Below are 14,788 nucleotides of genomic sequence, written 5' to 3'. Positions count from 1 at the left end.
TCCGTCCGCACGCATGTACCGTACCGGTGATCGAGCACGATATCTGCCTGATGGTAATCTGGTCTATCTCGGACGCATGGATCAGCAAGTGAAAATCCGTGGTTTCCGTATTGAACCTGGTGAAATTGAAGCCCATCTAGTCAAACATCCTCAGGTGAAAGAGGCGGTTGTACAGCCCCACGGCAATGGATCAGATGCTCGACTGGTAGCTTATGTAGTGACCGATTCAGATACACCATTAGCACAGGATTTACGCACCTACCTATCGACGATACTTCCTGATTATATGGTACCAGCGGCGTATGTGTGTCTACAATCCCTACCACTCACACCCAATGGCAAACTAGATCGACGAGCACTACCGGCTCCGGACGACGATGCGTTTACTCTCCAATTGTATGAAGCCCCACAGGGTGAAATCGAGGGAAAACTGGTCGATATTTGGTGTGAATTGCTAAGCATTGATCGTATAAGTCGTAATGACAACTTCTTTGCATTGGGGGGCCATTCTCTGTTGGTCATTCGCTTGTTGGCACGTTTGAGAAAAATCGGGCTGAACACCACCGTACGTGAGGTGTTTGATGCTCCCACTCTGGCTAAGTTGGCATCAACCTTTACGCACTACCAGACAGTGACTATTCCGCCCAATCTTATTTCCACAAACAGCACAGAGATTACTCCAGAAATGTTACCTCTAATTAATCTTTCTCAGTCAGAAATTGATGCAATTATTGCACAGGTACCTGGCGGAGTATCTAATATTCAAGATATTTATGGATTGGCTCCATTACAGAACGGTATGTTGTTCCATCATCTGATGGCCGAAAAGGGCGACCCATACTTGATAGTGAGCCAATTCAGTTTCGTTGACCGAACATCACTTGTACGCTATACAGACGCCGTGCAACGAGTAATTGCTAGACACGATATTTTGCGTACTGCCTTTATTAATGAAGGTCTCAATGAGCCTGCACAGGTCGTTTTGCGACAGGTTCCTTCATTTGTCACCGAGGTTAAATTGGAAGATACCACTAAATCACTATTTGACCAGTTAAGGCAGCAATTTAATCCGCGTCATTACCGATTAGACTTGACACAAGCACCGCTATTGCGTTTGATGGCTACGCCATCATCTGACGGGAACTGGATAGCATTACAATTGATGCATCATATAATTGGTGACAATAGTACACAGGAGCAACTACACAACGAAATTTATGCCATACTTGACGGCGAGAGTGATAAACTGATGACCCCCATTCCATTCCGAGAAGCGGTTTCATGTGCTCGCTTAGGATTTGAGCCAGCTGCTCATAAACGAATCTTCAGTGAAATGCTTGGCGATATTGATGAGCCAACTTTGCCATTTGGTTTGAGCCATAGTGGCTGGGACGAGTCTGATATTTGTGAAGTGCAGCTGAAATTGCCGAAAGATTTGATTGATCAATTACAACAGCATGCAAGGAATTTATGGGTCAGTCTGTCTAGTTTGTGTCATCTTGCCTGGGCACAAGTACTTTCTCGAGCGAGCGGACGCGAGGCAGTTGTTTTTGGGACCGTCCTCTTTGGCCGATTACATGATGGAGAGGCGAATAACATTGCCTTAGGACCGATGATTAACACACTCCCACTGCGATTAGATATTGATGAGACGAGTGTCGTGACCGCAGTGCGCACTACCCATGTTCGGTTGAGTACATTGTTGGCACACGAACACGCACCGCTTGTGTTGGCACAACGTTGCAGTGGAATTCCAACTGGCCTGCCTCTGTTCAGTGCACTGTTGAACTATCGTCATAATCAGCCGACCAGCCAATTCGAAACTTCATTACCTGGAGTCACCTACTTAGGAAGTGAGGGATTAACTAATTATCCGTTGACTATATCGCTAGATGACAATGATGATACTTTGACATTGTCGGTCCAAGTGGTGTCATCAATGTCAGCGGCTCGAATTTGTGCCTATATGAAACAAGCTCTGGAATCAATTTCCGATACGCTTATACAAACACCCCAACAACCAATTCGAACATTGACAGTGATGCCACCAGAAGAACGCATGTTGCTGCTGCATCAATGGAATCAGAACACAGATAATTATTCAAACTCCCACTGCCTTCACCATTTATTCGAGCAACAAGTAGAACGCAACGGGAAGGCTGTTGCTGTGGAATGTGAAGGAGTGACTCTAACCTATAGTGAACTCAATGCCCAAGCCAACCAGCTAGCACATTACCTGATCGCAAAAGGAGTGAAACCAGATGATTGTATTGCCCTTTGTATCAAACGAAGTGTCAAATCAATCGTAGCCATACTGGGTATTCTAAAATCAGGTGGCGCCTATGTACCACTTGATCCGGTCTACCCGAGTCAACGTCTGACCCATATCCTACAGGATGCTAGCCCTACATTTATGTTGACCGACGCTACTGGCCGGAAAGCACTCGGAGACCATCAAATGCCTTCGATTGACTTCGACAAACCATTGCCTACCAATTTGCCAATCGATGATCCAGTCGCTACGAAAGTTGGAATCACTCCAAACCATCTAGCCTATGTCGTTTACACCTCTGGATCAACAGGAACTCCGAAAGGAGTAATGGTTGAACATAGAAATGCAATAAATTGCATTTACTGGATCAACGAGGCATTTACAGCTGACGATTTCGAGCATACTTCGTTTTCAACCTCCGTGAATTTTGATATATCTCTATATGAATGTTTCGCATCACTGTCATTAGGAACAACATTACATGTCATACCAAATGTGATCGCACTGTCAAAATACTCTAAAATTTCTATGATCAGTACGATACCTTCTGCCATGGCAGCGATACTCAATGATGATTCCTTACCAATGTCACTCCGTAATCTCCAATTGGCTGGCGAACCACTAAAATCCAGCTTGATCAAACGTATTTTCTCACGAATTTCACTCAACGAGCTATGTAATCTCTATGGCCTGACAGAAACGTCATTTTTCTCAACGTTGCATAGGTTCAAACGAGATGATGAAGTAATTGAAACGATAGGGCGACCAATTGCAAATACTCAGATATATCTTCTGGATACACATGGCGAGCCAGTACCATTGGGAGCTGAGGGAGAATTGTATATTGGTGGTGCTGGTGTGGCACGTGGCTACTTGAACCGACCTAAACTTACCGCGGAACGTTTTCTACCCGACCCATTCAGTGACAATTCATCAGCACGCATGTACCAAACTGGTGATCGAGCGCGATATCTGCCTGATGGTAATTTGGTCTATCTCGGGCGCATCGACCAGCAAATAAAGATCCGCGGTTTCAGAATTGAGCCTGGCGAAATCGAAACTCACTTAGTCAAACATCCGCAGGTGCAAGAGGCGGTCGTACAATCTTATGGCAATGGATCAGATGCGTGTCTGGTAGCTTATATAGTGGCCGATGCGGATACATCAATAGCACAAGATTTACGCACATATTTATCGAATCTACTACCTAATTATATGGTACCAGCGGCTTACATGTGTCTACCGTCCTTGCCGCTCACACTCAATGGAAAGCTAGACCGTCGAGCACTACCGCCTCCAGATGATGAGGCGTTTGTTCGTCAGCAGTATGAAGCTCCACAGGGTGAAATGGAAGAAAAACTAGCAGATATCTGGCGTGAACTGCTGAGCATTGAGAGTATCAGCCGGCATGACAACTTTTTCGAATTGGGTGGCCACTCTCTGCTTGTGATGAAGTTCGCTAACAAAGCTAAGCTCAGTGATATTCACATTGATGCTCGTGGTATATTCTCCTTTCCAATACTCAAAGATTTATCCGAACAAATAACTAACCGTTCCAACCGATTGTATTGTGATGTCGCTATACCAGCTCGTCAATACGGGAGCGAAAAACCTCTCTTTTTGTTGCCAGATGGTTATGGAGATATTTCTTATGCTTTCGAACTAGCCCATGACATAGATAGAAATAATCCTATTTATGTTCTACCGTGGTCATCGCCTGAGAATGAACAGCCGTCATGCATCGAGGAAATGGCCAAAGCAATGATTTATCTTATAAGGACTATTCAGGCAAATGGCCCTTATACAATTGCTGGATACTCAGCTGGCGGTATTCTAGCTTATGAAATAACAAAACAACTTCTAAAATGTGGCTTTACTGTTTCATTCTTGGGCCTTATCGATACATATGCACCCGTTGAAAATACAAATACGAATACAAATACCGAAACTGTGACGTTTTTGACATCCTTACTCCACAAATTTCCAGTTTTCAAATCGATGGATAATTTAAAATGGTTAGCCCGTGTTAGAGAATTGACTCTCAATGAAGCAGTTGACGAGATGAAGAAGATGAATACAGATTTTAAAAATATAGATTTTGAATGGGAGGCATCGCTAGCGAAACAGCAACACAATTATCAAAAGCTATGTGCATCAGTCCAAGTCGATGTACTACCTATTAAGACCTATCTATTCAGGGCAGTAGATTTGCATTCGTTGTTTCCGTTTACTGCACACTTGGATAACGTTTATAAGAAAATTGTGGATGATTCTAGGAAATGTTTCAACTCTCCGATGCTCGGATGGGAAAATTATAATCTTTCAACCAATTTTGATGTTATTGCTGTAGACGGTGATCATTTTACAATGATAAAAAATCCAAATAATAGATCTTTGCTAGGAAAAAAGATAAGCAAACTGTTACAGTCAAGGTCGAAATCACTGAAACGTAATTCATATTAGTAAATCGCAATTGCCCTAAGTTGATAGAATGAACTTATTTCCGTGGAAAGGGAGGGAAATCGATATGGATAGATATAGTTATCATTTTGAGGACATACAATGAATGAATTTAAGTGTAATTCTGTCAGTTATCTTTAATAATAATGCAAATAAAGAATGTTTTAATTAAAATATTTTCGGAAATAAGTTGCAAGTTTAAAATCGAGAATTCCGGAAAAAAACTGAATGAAATTCATTGAATTTCATTTGTTAACTAACAATTGAAACGAAATAAAAATTCATCTCTTGAAAGTTATCACAAGTTAATGTAACTGTCTGTACACGAGAAGTTGGTGAAAGAAAAAAGTAACAAGTAATGAGTCGTCGATCACAATTGAGCAAACGAGATACTCAGTGGACTTTCAGGAGAATTCAGCTCAAATTGATTTCAATATCTAGAGAAGAGAATTCCATGAAGTGAAAAACAAATAATAATTATAACAATCTACAACATTGACTAATTTGAAGCTAATCTGATGCAAAATAAGGGTACAAAAAAAAATCTCGTTCATTGAAAAAAAAAATTCGATTTTCGTTTAAAAATGAGCTAATGTACTAGTCTGTAAACGACAGCTTTGTTTATTTCCGTTTCGAATTAAGTTTAGAGTAGTTTAAAGAAACAGAATTGAAATATAAGTAACGTAAATTTGATTAAGATCTTATTTGTTTGGATAAGTACCGGAAGTGTGGCAGGGGAGAGGGGGCTATTCGGATCACTTTTTCGAAATCACTCATATTGTCTTGAAAATGACCACCAACTGCCACATTTTATATATCGTTGGAAAGCCATTCTCCTAAGCTATCTTTTACATAAATAAACTTTTTGTGTTGGGTGTCCAGGTAGTGAGATATGGGCCTATGTTTGGACTTCCTGACATGGGGTCTATTCGGTACATGTGGGGGCAAATCGGATCATAGGTGGGGGCTATTCGGATCACCCTCATTTCGTCGCATTTTAAGTATAAAAACACTCTCTGAATCAGTATTTTGCGGAATTAGAGTCCTTTTTCTGGTATTTCAACAGTTTAATTGGAACCTAATTACTGAAGTTTTCAAAATTAGGGAATGTTGTTGATGTGTTCAACTTAATTGAATGAAATTATACTAAAATGTATGAAATAGCATCGAAAAATGTAAACAGAAGGGGCGAAATGTTGTTAATGCTCACAAGTGCCAATTATGTTGAAATAAAACGTGATGAACAAAATAAAATAGAAAACAATAAATAGGTCACGAAAAAATTATACAAATTTCAACAGAATCCGAATAGGACGAAAAATACAGAAAATTCATGAAATATTTGAGAAATGAGCCTCAAAATTAACCAATATCAGGATTACATGATCAACATTACATTGAAAATACATGAAATGCGTAATGAAACAATGAAACTTTGATATACAGCAGTAAATTGTGTAAAAAGTTCTGATCCGAATAGCCCCCAGGCACCATTTTCGAAATTTTGTCCCCAAAAAATATCACGCACCAAATATTTATCCAAACTGTTTTTATTCATAGATAATACTCGACATTAGCTTCCAGAATATAATACCTTTCAATACGTTGCTTCACCAAAACAACAAGAAAGTCGGAATTCCGTGGTGATGAAAATATTTTGACGAAAGGACTCAAAACACACTTTTGCCGTTTTATGGCATACCCCACACACATTGCATATTCATTTTAGCTGCCAAATATGTGGCAAATAACAACACATTTAATGTGGGTTCCATATGTCACGGTGCTGGTACCGTTTCGGAGATAAGTCGAGTGATCCGAATAGCCCGTCTTCCCCCTACTTCTCAATAAAATTAATTTTTTTATTTTTATTTTTGTATCATTACAAAATTAAAAATATCCCATACAATTGAATCCATCCGTATGAAAACCAATACACTTTTTGTGCATGCTACTACTTCTTCTTCTTCACACTATCGTACACACAACCGTGCACAATGGAAGCGGCTATATTGAATATTTATAGTGTATTGTTATTATTTCTTCCAATATGGCGACTTACAGTATGTGTTAAAAAGAAGAAGCAGTAGCATTCTACAGTTTGCATACGGATGATTGAATCACACTTGAGTGTCCTCAATCAATCCAAACAATTTTTTTTGGCGGAACACAGATATTTGCTCTAATAAATACTTATAATCAGCAAACCAATAAAATATTATCAATTTCAAATTTTTCCGTGATTTGCGATTGTCATCGTAAGTGGTCGAAATAAGATATTGACGCCAAAAAATTTCAAATAGGATCCAACTTACATTACTGTACAATGAAAAATTGTTTAATGCATATCAGCGTCGGCTAAAATCACATTTTTTTTAAGTTTTTTTCATTTACTGTTTAAATTGTTGCATTCAAAGGTTTGCTGAATATCTGTTTGACTAAATCTGTTGACTTAATCTTATCTTTTTGATTTTTTGAATTTTAATTAAAAGAAAAAGCTCAATATATTTCTTCGAAAAATTTATTGCTTGCATCTAATGTGATATATTATATATCACTGATTTTTTCACTAAACACTCTCAAAATTTATTACATGTACATGTGGAATCTTTCGAGTTGTTCATTACTACCAATCAGTTGTAAAATATTTTCAACTTTAATTTCAAATGCTAAATCAATGGTAATATCTTGCAATATTCAATTAGCGTGTGCCAGCCAAAACGTTATTGGTCACATAAGTCCCCTTTCGTTTGTTCCGATTGTAATTTTATTAAGGTTGTAATGTTTTGTTTCGTTTCTGGAAATTGATGTTTCTTTTCATTAATACTATTATTTAACGAATAAAAGTTTGGAAATATTTTTTTTTTGCGTGGACATTTTCGTTGAATTTGAATTATTGAACAATTAATTTCATTTCAGCAAAGTCTCTTGATGTGTATGATTCAATGTGAATAATATGCCATTGCAATCCAACTAGACACGGGGAAAGCATTTTTTGTACTGAATGAAACGTTAGATTGGTCCTGAAATAAACGAATAAATATACTTTCTGGAAAGTAAGATTTTGGAATAGTTTCATTCACTCGAAAAAAATTGTCATTCGACGTAAGACGAATTTATTTCGTAATTTTTAAAATTTTGTTGACAAAACTTCAAGAGTTGAATTTTGTGAAATGCCCCAAGAAATACCTCAAAAAATTAACACTTTTGTATGGGAGGTACCCGTAAATCGTCTCCGATTGGCTTCAAACTTTCTGGGATTTCATTTTTTGGGAGAAAAATGAGATTCTGAAAGTTTGAAACCAATCTACTTACCGATTTTTGGACAATTTAGTATGGGAGGTACCCGTTAATCGATTCAGATTGGCTTCAAACTTTCTGAGGTTTCATTTTTTGGAGAAAAAATAAGATTCTGAAAGTTTCCTGTTGATCGCATTTGCAGAAGTTAGATTTTTTGTCCTCAATTTTTGTCGAAATTTTCTTGGAAAAAATTGAGGCCCAGTGAGATGTGAGAGTTTGGCACCGTATATGCAGTACGAGGGTTTCGACACATTCGAAGTTGATCGGGTCGGTTGGGTACTCTTTGAATTCATTCTGATTTTACCCTATTATAAGGACTTTGAGTTGTTTCAATTGCTTGCTGACGAAGTCCCAAAATTTTAACTCGAAGAAACCATACAGGTTAAAACTTTGTAGCTGTGGGTTTAAACGTCTGATATTTTTAACGTCACGTCTTGTGAGTCCACGTTCAGTACCAAAAACTATTTTGAAGTGTTCAAGCTGATTGAATTTGGTTTGAAAGCGTGTGCTATCGGGGATATCCACAAATAACAATTCCAATCGACGAACTTGTGGGAAAATTTCATTGAATTGCGATTGCTCGGAGCTCAACATTCCATACACAATCTTGAGCTCTTCAACACTTTTGTAAGGCTTCTTTGTTCCGGCATACGTTAAATTTGGGCTCGTTGACATAGTTCAGAAGCTCTTCATCTTGTCGTTCGGGATGGCAAAATTTTAATTTTAAGAGGCGTACAATTCTGAAAGCTGTGACCGGTTTTACAATAATAATAGCATTATCGAAAATTTAAATCGTTGTATATGTCCAATCCCCCGAAAAGTGAGTTCTGTCAAACTCCCATGTTTTTCGTTTGTATCGTTGGGCAAGAACTGTAGCTGCCACTTGTCCAAGTTGTTTGTTGGCTTCCGCCAAATTGATTAAATCCATCAGACCCAAATAGCTGAACACATGTCCAACGCAATCGCTGTTGACGTCAACAATCTTCAAATGAGATGCCACGACAACGTTATTTGCTGGTCGCTTTCGATTTGCTCCAGTCTCTCGTTTGGATGATTGACATCATCGCTTCCTTTTATTGCTCATGACCAAAATGTGAATCCAAGCTGAAAACCGAATAATTTTGAGGTAAGGCTGAATAATATAATAATATAATGAATACATGGACTAGGTCGAGACAATCAATGTTTATAATTGTGAATATTCTCAATTCATTAGATTGCACAATTTGATCTTCAATGAATATTCCATAAAATCATCTTACTCGTTATTAAGGTAAGTTTCTATACGATTCTACGGAAAACTTCTGTCAAAACAATCTGCCTTGGTTTACTTCAGCCGAAAGATTTCTTCTGAAACTCTACAGTAGTTTCATTTAAAATTGATTTGAGTTGATGCGTAAAAGAATGCTTGATTGAAAAACTCTTTGACGTTTAACCTCACTTTTGTGATTCAGTCGAATCAAAAATTTCGATTCGAAATAAATGTCAAACTAAGAGTGCGTTCAAAGACATCAACTTCAAATTATTGCTAGATCGTTTGCACAACTCACTCATTCGATTTCGTTAGGTACAAGACGAAGGTTTGCACTCTTTGTGAAAGTCCGATATAATTTCAACTGAATTACAATCCAGCTCAGGTACGTGATTTTTTTTCATTCGAATAAATAATTGATTAAATTTGATTGAAAACAAAAGTTTGAGTTGAGAATATCTACAAAAAAAATCTGCGCCAAATATTAGCACGAACAAAAAATTGCATGGTAGACATACTTTCTGGAATTTTCAGTGCTTTAGTTATATATTTCAGTAAATTTATTTATTTTTAAATCATTTTCGTGTTTTCAATAAACAATCCATATTTTTTCCCGCTGGAAAAGTAAAAAATTACATAAAAAATTCAAACTGTCATTTTCTTTCAGAAGAAAAATGTCACGTGTACTGCGATCGAAACGTGGTCGTGATGACGAAGCATATGAGCCGGCCAAGCGTCAAAAAACAATTGACGAGGGGGAAATAGAGGTTATGAATATCAATGGCTTGATAAATATCATTGGTTCTAACAAAAAAGTGAACCGTGTTGCGTGCGAGGTTTACAGTCGGAAACATGGTGATAAAATAGTTTGTTTGAGCATGCAAGAAATTCCAGTCGATAAATCGAAACTGTCGAAAGGCCCTGGAAAGTCGAATCCAATTTATAAGGTGGTGGCCAGTTTTCGTGATGACATCGAGAACCATCCAAAGGCATTGCCAATTAATATCGCCGATACAATTGATGCTGAGCGATTCATACGCGTATTTGGTCACTTGGTGTCAACGCTCGAAATCGACTATGCCGAAAATGACAAAACTGCTGATACACGCCGTTGGAAAGCCATCGAACGGTTGGTTATGGAACATTGCAGTGACTCGTTGGTGCACCTCATCCTCGAGTACAATGGCGGTGATGCGTTCAACAAGCTCCGTAAGCCATTCCCGAAATTGAAACGACTCTGCCTTAAAAACTGTATTCTCACATCGAAAATCGCACTGACAATGAGCAATTTCCCAAATGTGCACCAACTTGTTGTAGATCGTCGTGGGTTTGGTGATCATCAGCACTTTCTCAACAGCTCAACAGCCTCACCACAACTGATCAAGATGGCAAAGAAAATTGGGTAAGATTTAGAATTCTCGAGAGGATTTTGATCAAACGTTGCATTTATTATCGAACAACAACATTCAATTCGCATTCATTTTCAGTACCTTCGTTCTTCCAAACATCAAAATGGCCAATTTGGTGAATGATTACGGCGGTCAGAAGTACCTCATCATCGAATTCTTGCAGACAGTCAACAAAAATATGCCACAATTGACACAAATGGAACTGTACGACCTCGAATTTAGTACATCGATTGGAACCAGGATCGTTCACTTCGAAAACGTTACAGACCTAGTGATTTGCCAACATGAATCGGCACCGTTGCGAAATATTCCACTGTCTTTTGCCAAACTCAAAGATTTGGAATTGTTTGGGTTCGCAAGCTCAAAGGCTGCCGTTCTGAGTTTCGTGACAGGAGCGGAGCACTTATCCAAATTGAACTTCAACCCTGATCGAAAGTACGGAAACATTGACGATGAATTGAAGGAAATTGCTGACAAACTCAAGAACTTGGAGGAAATAATAATCACCGAATACGTCGACACATTTAGTGTGGAAGCTCTAAAACTACTCATTTTGAATTGCAGCGCGCTACGCAAAGTGCGCATTCGATTCTATTATGGCATCATCCCGAGACGAAATGCTGTCGCTAAAGAGATTTCCGAAGCATTGCCCGATTGGAAGGTGGCCACAAGTACAAAATGCTTGAAAACATACGGTTTCCGTACTGATCTCAACATTGAACGGAGCGCATTTTAAAATTAGATTTTTTCTACTACGTAATTCGGTTTTGGTCGTTTATAATTTTGCTTTTGTCCCGTTTCGAACATAAAGAATACCGTTGTATTCTGTGTAATTTTCTTTAAAGTAGCATGTATGCTATGTATAAACACAAATAAAGATCTACGTATGAAATAAGCATGAAAAATAAGAATAAATTATTCCAAACTGTTTGTCTAGGAAGTCGTTCCCATTTCAATTTTTCATAGAGAATTAGTTTCAATCAAGTGTTTTTAATGTAAAGGATGTGTTATGAAATGATACTACAATTCAGATTAGACAAAACATGTTTTTTGTTATGCAAATATTCACTTTGTTGATGTAATTTAAAATGAGACGACAGCGCACTCTAACATGGTGCCAGAAACTATGTAACAAGCGAGCACCATAACAGAGACGCCATTCCTATCGTGCGGTTCAACGCAATTGAGTGCAGAACAAAGCTGTGAGTTTAGAACCGAATAAAAATACGATTTTCTTCCTAACACACGGATTTATCGTGTCACAAAAATAATCAAAAGCATTCAAAGATATTGTAGCACCACAAAAATTCTGGTGAATTGTCAGTAGAATATCCTACAAAAGTAAAAACTGATTCGAAGGTAGCCCGAACATCGTACAATATACGTGTAGTTTTCTTGTTTATTAATCATTTCAAAATTTTGCATTTAAGCTGAAAAATGCATAAAATAATAGTGACTAAAGCTACCAACATAATTATGCTTTATTTGGACATTGAAATTGAAATTTGTCTTTGCTTTATAGAACATACAATTGTCACTCATTTGCACATTTAGCTTATCATTGAAACCCTTTATCGAACACACACCACTACACTAGCGAAAATAGATGAAAAATAAGAATATAACTTGTGCTCATGTTTAAGACCATGGTGTGATATTTTTGTGGATTTTTTCTATGTGATTTATAGGTATTTCACCACACCCAGTGTCGCATAACCTCAAATCAAAGGTATTTCGCAATTTATCGACTCATTTTCATCAGGCACATTGCAGGGCAAGAAGGGTGAGCAATGAGATTTAAGAATATAACTTATCTTCGTGAGACCAATATTTTTTATATCGATACATATTCTAGCCTCAACAGAATAACGATTTTGAGCAGAATCCATTGAATTCACAATGTCGATCGGCAAGTATAACAGCAAGTCTCTGTCTTCAGCTGGCAAAAAGTTGTACCTGGAAGACGATACAGCCGATGTACACTTTCTGTTTGAATCCAAAAATGCTAAGCCCGAACGTGTGCCGGCGCACAAAATCCTGCTGACGGCTGTGAGCGAAGCTTTTCGCGCGATGTTCAGTGGAACATGGAAAGAGAAGAATGAAGTTCCCATCGTTGACGCTACAGCCGCCGGTTTCAAGGAGTTTCTACAGTTCTTCTACCTGGACGAAATCAGATTGACTGCCGAAAACATCGGAGAGGTCATCAATTTGGGGAAAATGTACCTCGTGACCGAATGTGTAAAGGTTTGTGACCTATTTTTGCAAGACAATCTGACGGTCGAAAACGTTTGCATGGTATACGGAACCGCAACACTTTTTGATATTGACGAATTGAAACGTCTGTGTGAGGCCAGCATCAGTATCAACGCTACGGCAGTGCTCAAGTCACCTGGCTTCTTGAAATGTGACCAGAAAACCATTGGCCGCATATTGAAATTGGATACACTGTCATGTCCTGAGGCTGAAGTCTTCGATGCGAGCATGGCGTGGGTCAAAGCAGCCAGTAAAAAAGACACATTGACCAAGGAAGCGGTTCAAGCTCATCTCGGCGACTCATTCTACGACATTCGCTTTGGTTCCATGAAAATGGAGGAGTTCGCCGCTATTTTTGATTCGTATTCGATGACATCCGTTTTCACGGCTGACGAACACAAGGACATTGTGCAAATGATCACCACTGACACACACAAACCCAAGTTCTTCAACGAAAATCGACGTCAAGACGCACAGACTCAGACGTTTGAGTGCTCACGAGAAACTGATGACGTTGATGAAGAACAACCATATCATATCAAGGAACATGAAGTCACAACATTTTCAACCAACGAACATTTGCTGCTGAAAGCCATCGTTTGCACTGGAATTCAATATTTCAGAAAATACAAATGGATTGAAGAGTTATATGAAGATTGGAAAAGCCATCTGACGATCATGGAAATCCGTGAAGTTGATGGCGAGGAAGTTTCACACATTCTTCACGATGATAAAGACTTCAAATTCAAAGGTAAAGGAAACGGCCGCATTCAATTGCCCAAACCGATCATCATTCGTCGCGGATTTAAGTATCAAATCATATTTGAGCAAGAGACTGATTGCGGTTACCCGATATGTACTAGCTTTGAATACGTATCTGACGAGGTGAACATTGAACCAGGAATTGTCATCAAATTTCATAATGACGAAAAGGAACATCGTTATCGCTATGCTGAAAATGATCGCATGAAAGGTGGTGTTATTCGTTCACTCGAATTCAGTCAAATTTGAATTCGTTGCGAGCATTCTGCCACAATTTCATTTTTTCTACACAAAATTTTCATTTTTCAACCGAATTTCCATTGATAATATTTCTATGATTTAGGTTGTAATGCAATCCGTTTAAAACTAAATGTCTGTGAAAATTGATGTTTCATCTCATTAACAAACTTATTTCATGAATAAAAATTTGAAAGTATAATATTTTGCCAAAATATTTTAATTGAACTTGATTCTCATACGACCAATTTGGTTTTTACAGCACTGATCTATGGATTTGTTTAATTTGTATATGCGAATAAAAATGGTTGTAAATAAGTAAGTATTATTCGAATTTCCGAATCCAATCTGAACCCGTACACTATTGCAATCCAATTGGACATTAATCAATTTCCTTATTTAAAACTGGCGGTTCATGTAGGAAACGTACCAGCGCCCTCTGGAAAAAGCATGATAAATGACAGCAACATTACACCAAGCGTTTCAACAAAAGCGGAGCTCAACGAAAAGTCACCGAACAATAAATGACCAATATTTATTGGATAAGAGACTCGATTGATTTGTAAAAGTGTTTTCTGTACGTGTTTAGTCATCGTGATTGTCGTCTATTTGCAAAATAATCAAACAAGTCTATAAAATAGTGAAATTTATCTGAATTTTTGTTGGGAAAAAGTCGATCATAGTGAAGGTAAGCTACGCATAAACTCGTTATTATCCATACAGAAATAACTATGCCCAAGAAGTCTTTTGCGTATTTCTGAACATATTTGGGTATTTTGGTTCAATTTTGTTTAGGTTCATTGGCTAGCGGTCATAAGTCCCCAAAATTATCCATCCATCCAT

The 14,788-nt window shown here is 38.1% G+C and overlaps 3 protein-coding genes across 7 annotated transcripts; all 3 read left to right on the top strand.

Moving 5' to 3' along the window:
* The first annotated feature begins 13 nt into the window (after nt 1-13).
* On the top strand, nt 14-4,910 carry LOC129568576 (uncharacterized). The gene has a single exon (XM_055446630.1). It carries the CDS (start codon nt 14-16, stop codon nt 4,733-4,735), a length of 4,722 nt encoding a protein of 1,573 aa, XP_055302605.1. The 3' UTR covers nt 4,736-4,910.
* Nucleotides 4,911-6,984: 2,074 nt separating this feature from the next.
* LOC129568515 (uncharacterized) lies at nt 6,985-11,608 on the top strand. Of its 2 annotated transcripts, none has more exons than XM_055446498.1 (5): nt 6,985-9,158; nt 9,249-9,305; nt 9,600-9,669; nt 9,952-10,686; nt 10,772-11,608. In XM_055446498.1, the coding sequence occupies exons 4-5, from the start codon at nt 9,959-9,961 to the stop codon at nt 11,427-11,429; spliced, it is 1,386 nt and encodes a 461-aa protein (XP_055302473.1). In that variant the 5' UTR covers nt 6,985-9,158; nt 9,249-9,305; nt 9,600-9,669; nt 9,952-9,958; the 3' UTR covers nt 11,430-11,608. The 2 variants fall into 2 exon arrangements, with proteins under 2 accessions (XP_055302473.1, XP_055302474.1); XM_055446499.1 differs by having other exon boundaries at nt 9,081-9,158; nt 9,955-10,686; nt 10,772-11,587.
* Nucleotides 11,609-11,850: 242 nt separating this feature from the next.
* LOC129568525 (uncharacterized) lies at nt 11,851-14,064 on the top strand. Of its 4 annotated transcripts, none has more exons than XM_055446518.1 (3): nt 11,851-11,895; nt 12,382-12,476; nt 12,549-14,064. In XM_055446518.1, the coding sequence occupies exon 3, from the start codon at nt 12,593-12,595 to the stop codon at nt 13,955-13,957; it is 1,365 nt and encodes a 454-aa protein (XP_055302493.1). In that variant the 5' UTR covers nt 11,851-11,895; nt 12,382-12,476; nt 12,549-12,592; the 3' UTR covers nt 13,958-14,064. The 4 variants fall into 4 exon arrangements, with proteins under 4 accessions (XP_055302493.1, XP_055302491.1, XP_055302492.1 ...); XM_055446516.1 differs by having other exon boundaries at nt 11,861-12,052; XM_055446517.1 differs by having other exon boundaries at nt 11,861-12,079.
* Nucleotides 14,065-14,788: the final 724 nt, after the last annotated feature.

The sequence above is a fragment of the Sitodiplosis mosellana genome, unplaced genomic scaffold (assembly GCF_009176505.1).
Source record: "Sitodiplosis mosellana isolate CC-2019 unplaced genomic scaffold, AAFC_SMos_1.0 Smas_scaffold_20, whole genome shotgun sequence".
NCBI lineage: Eukaryota > Metazoa > Arthropoda > Insecta > Diptera > Cecidomyiidae > Sitodiplosis > Sitodiplosis mosellana.
Note: the sequence above shows the minus strand (reverse complement) of the source record. Positions and strands in the feature narration are given on the sequence as shown.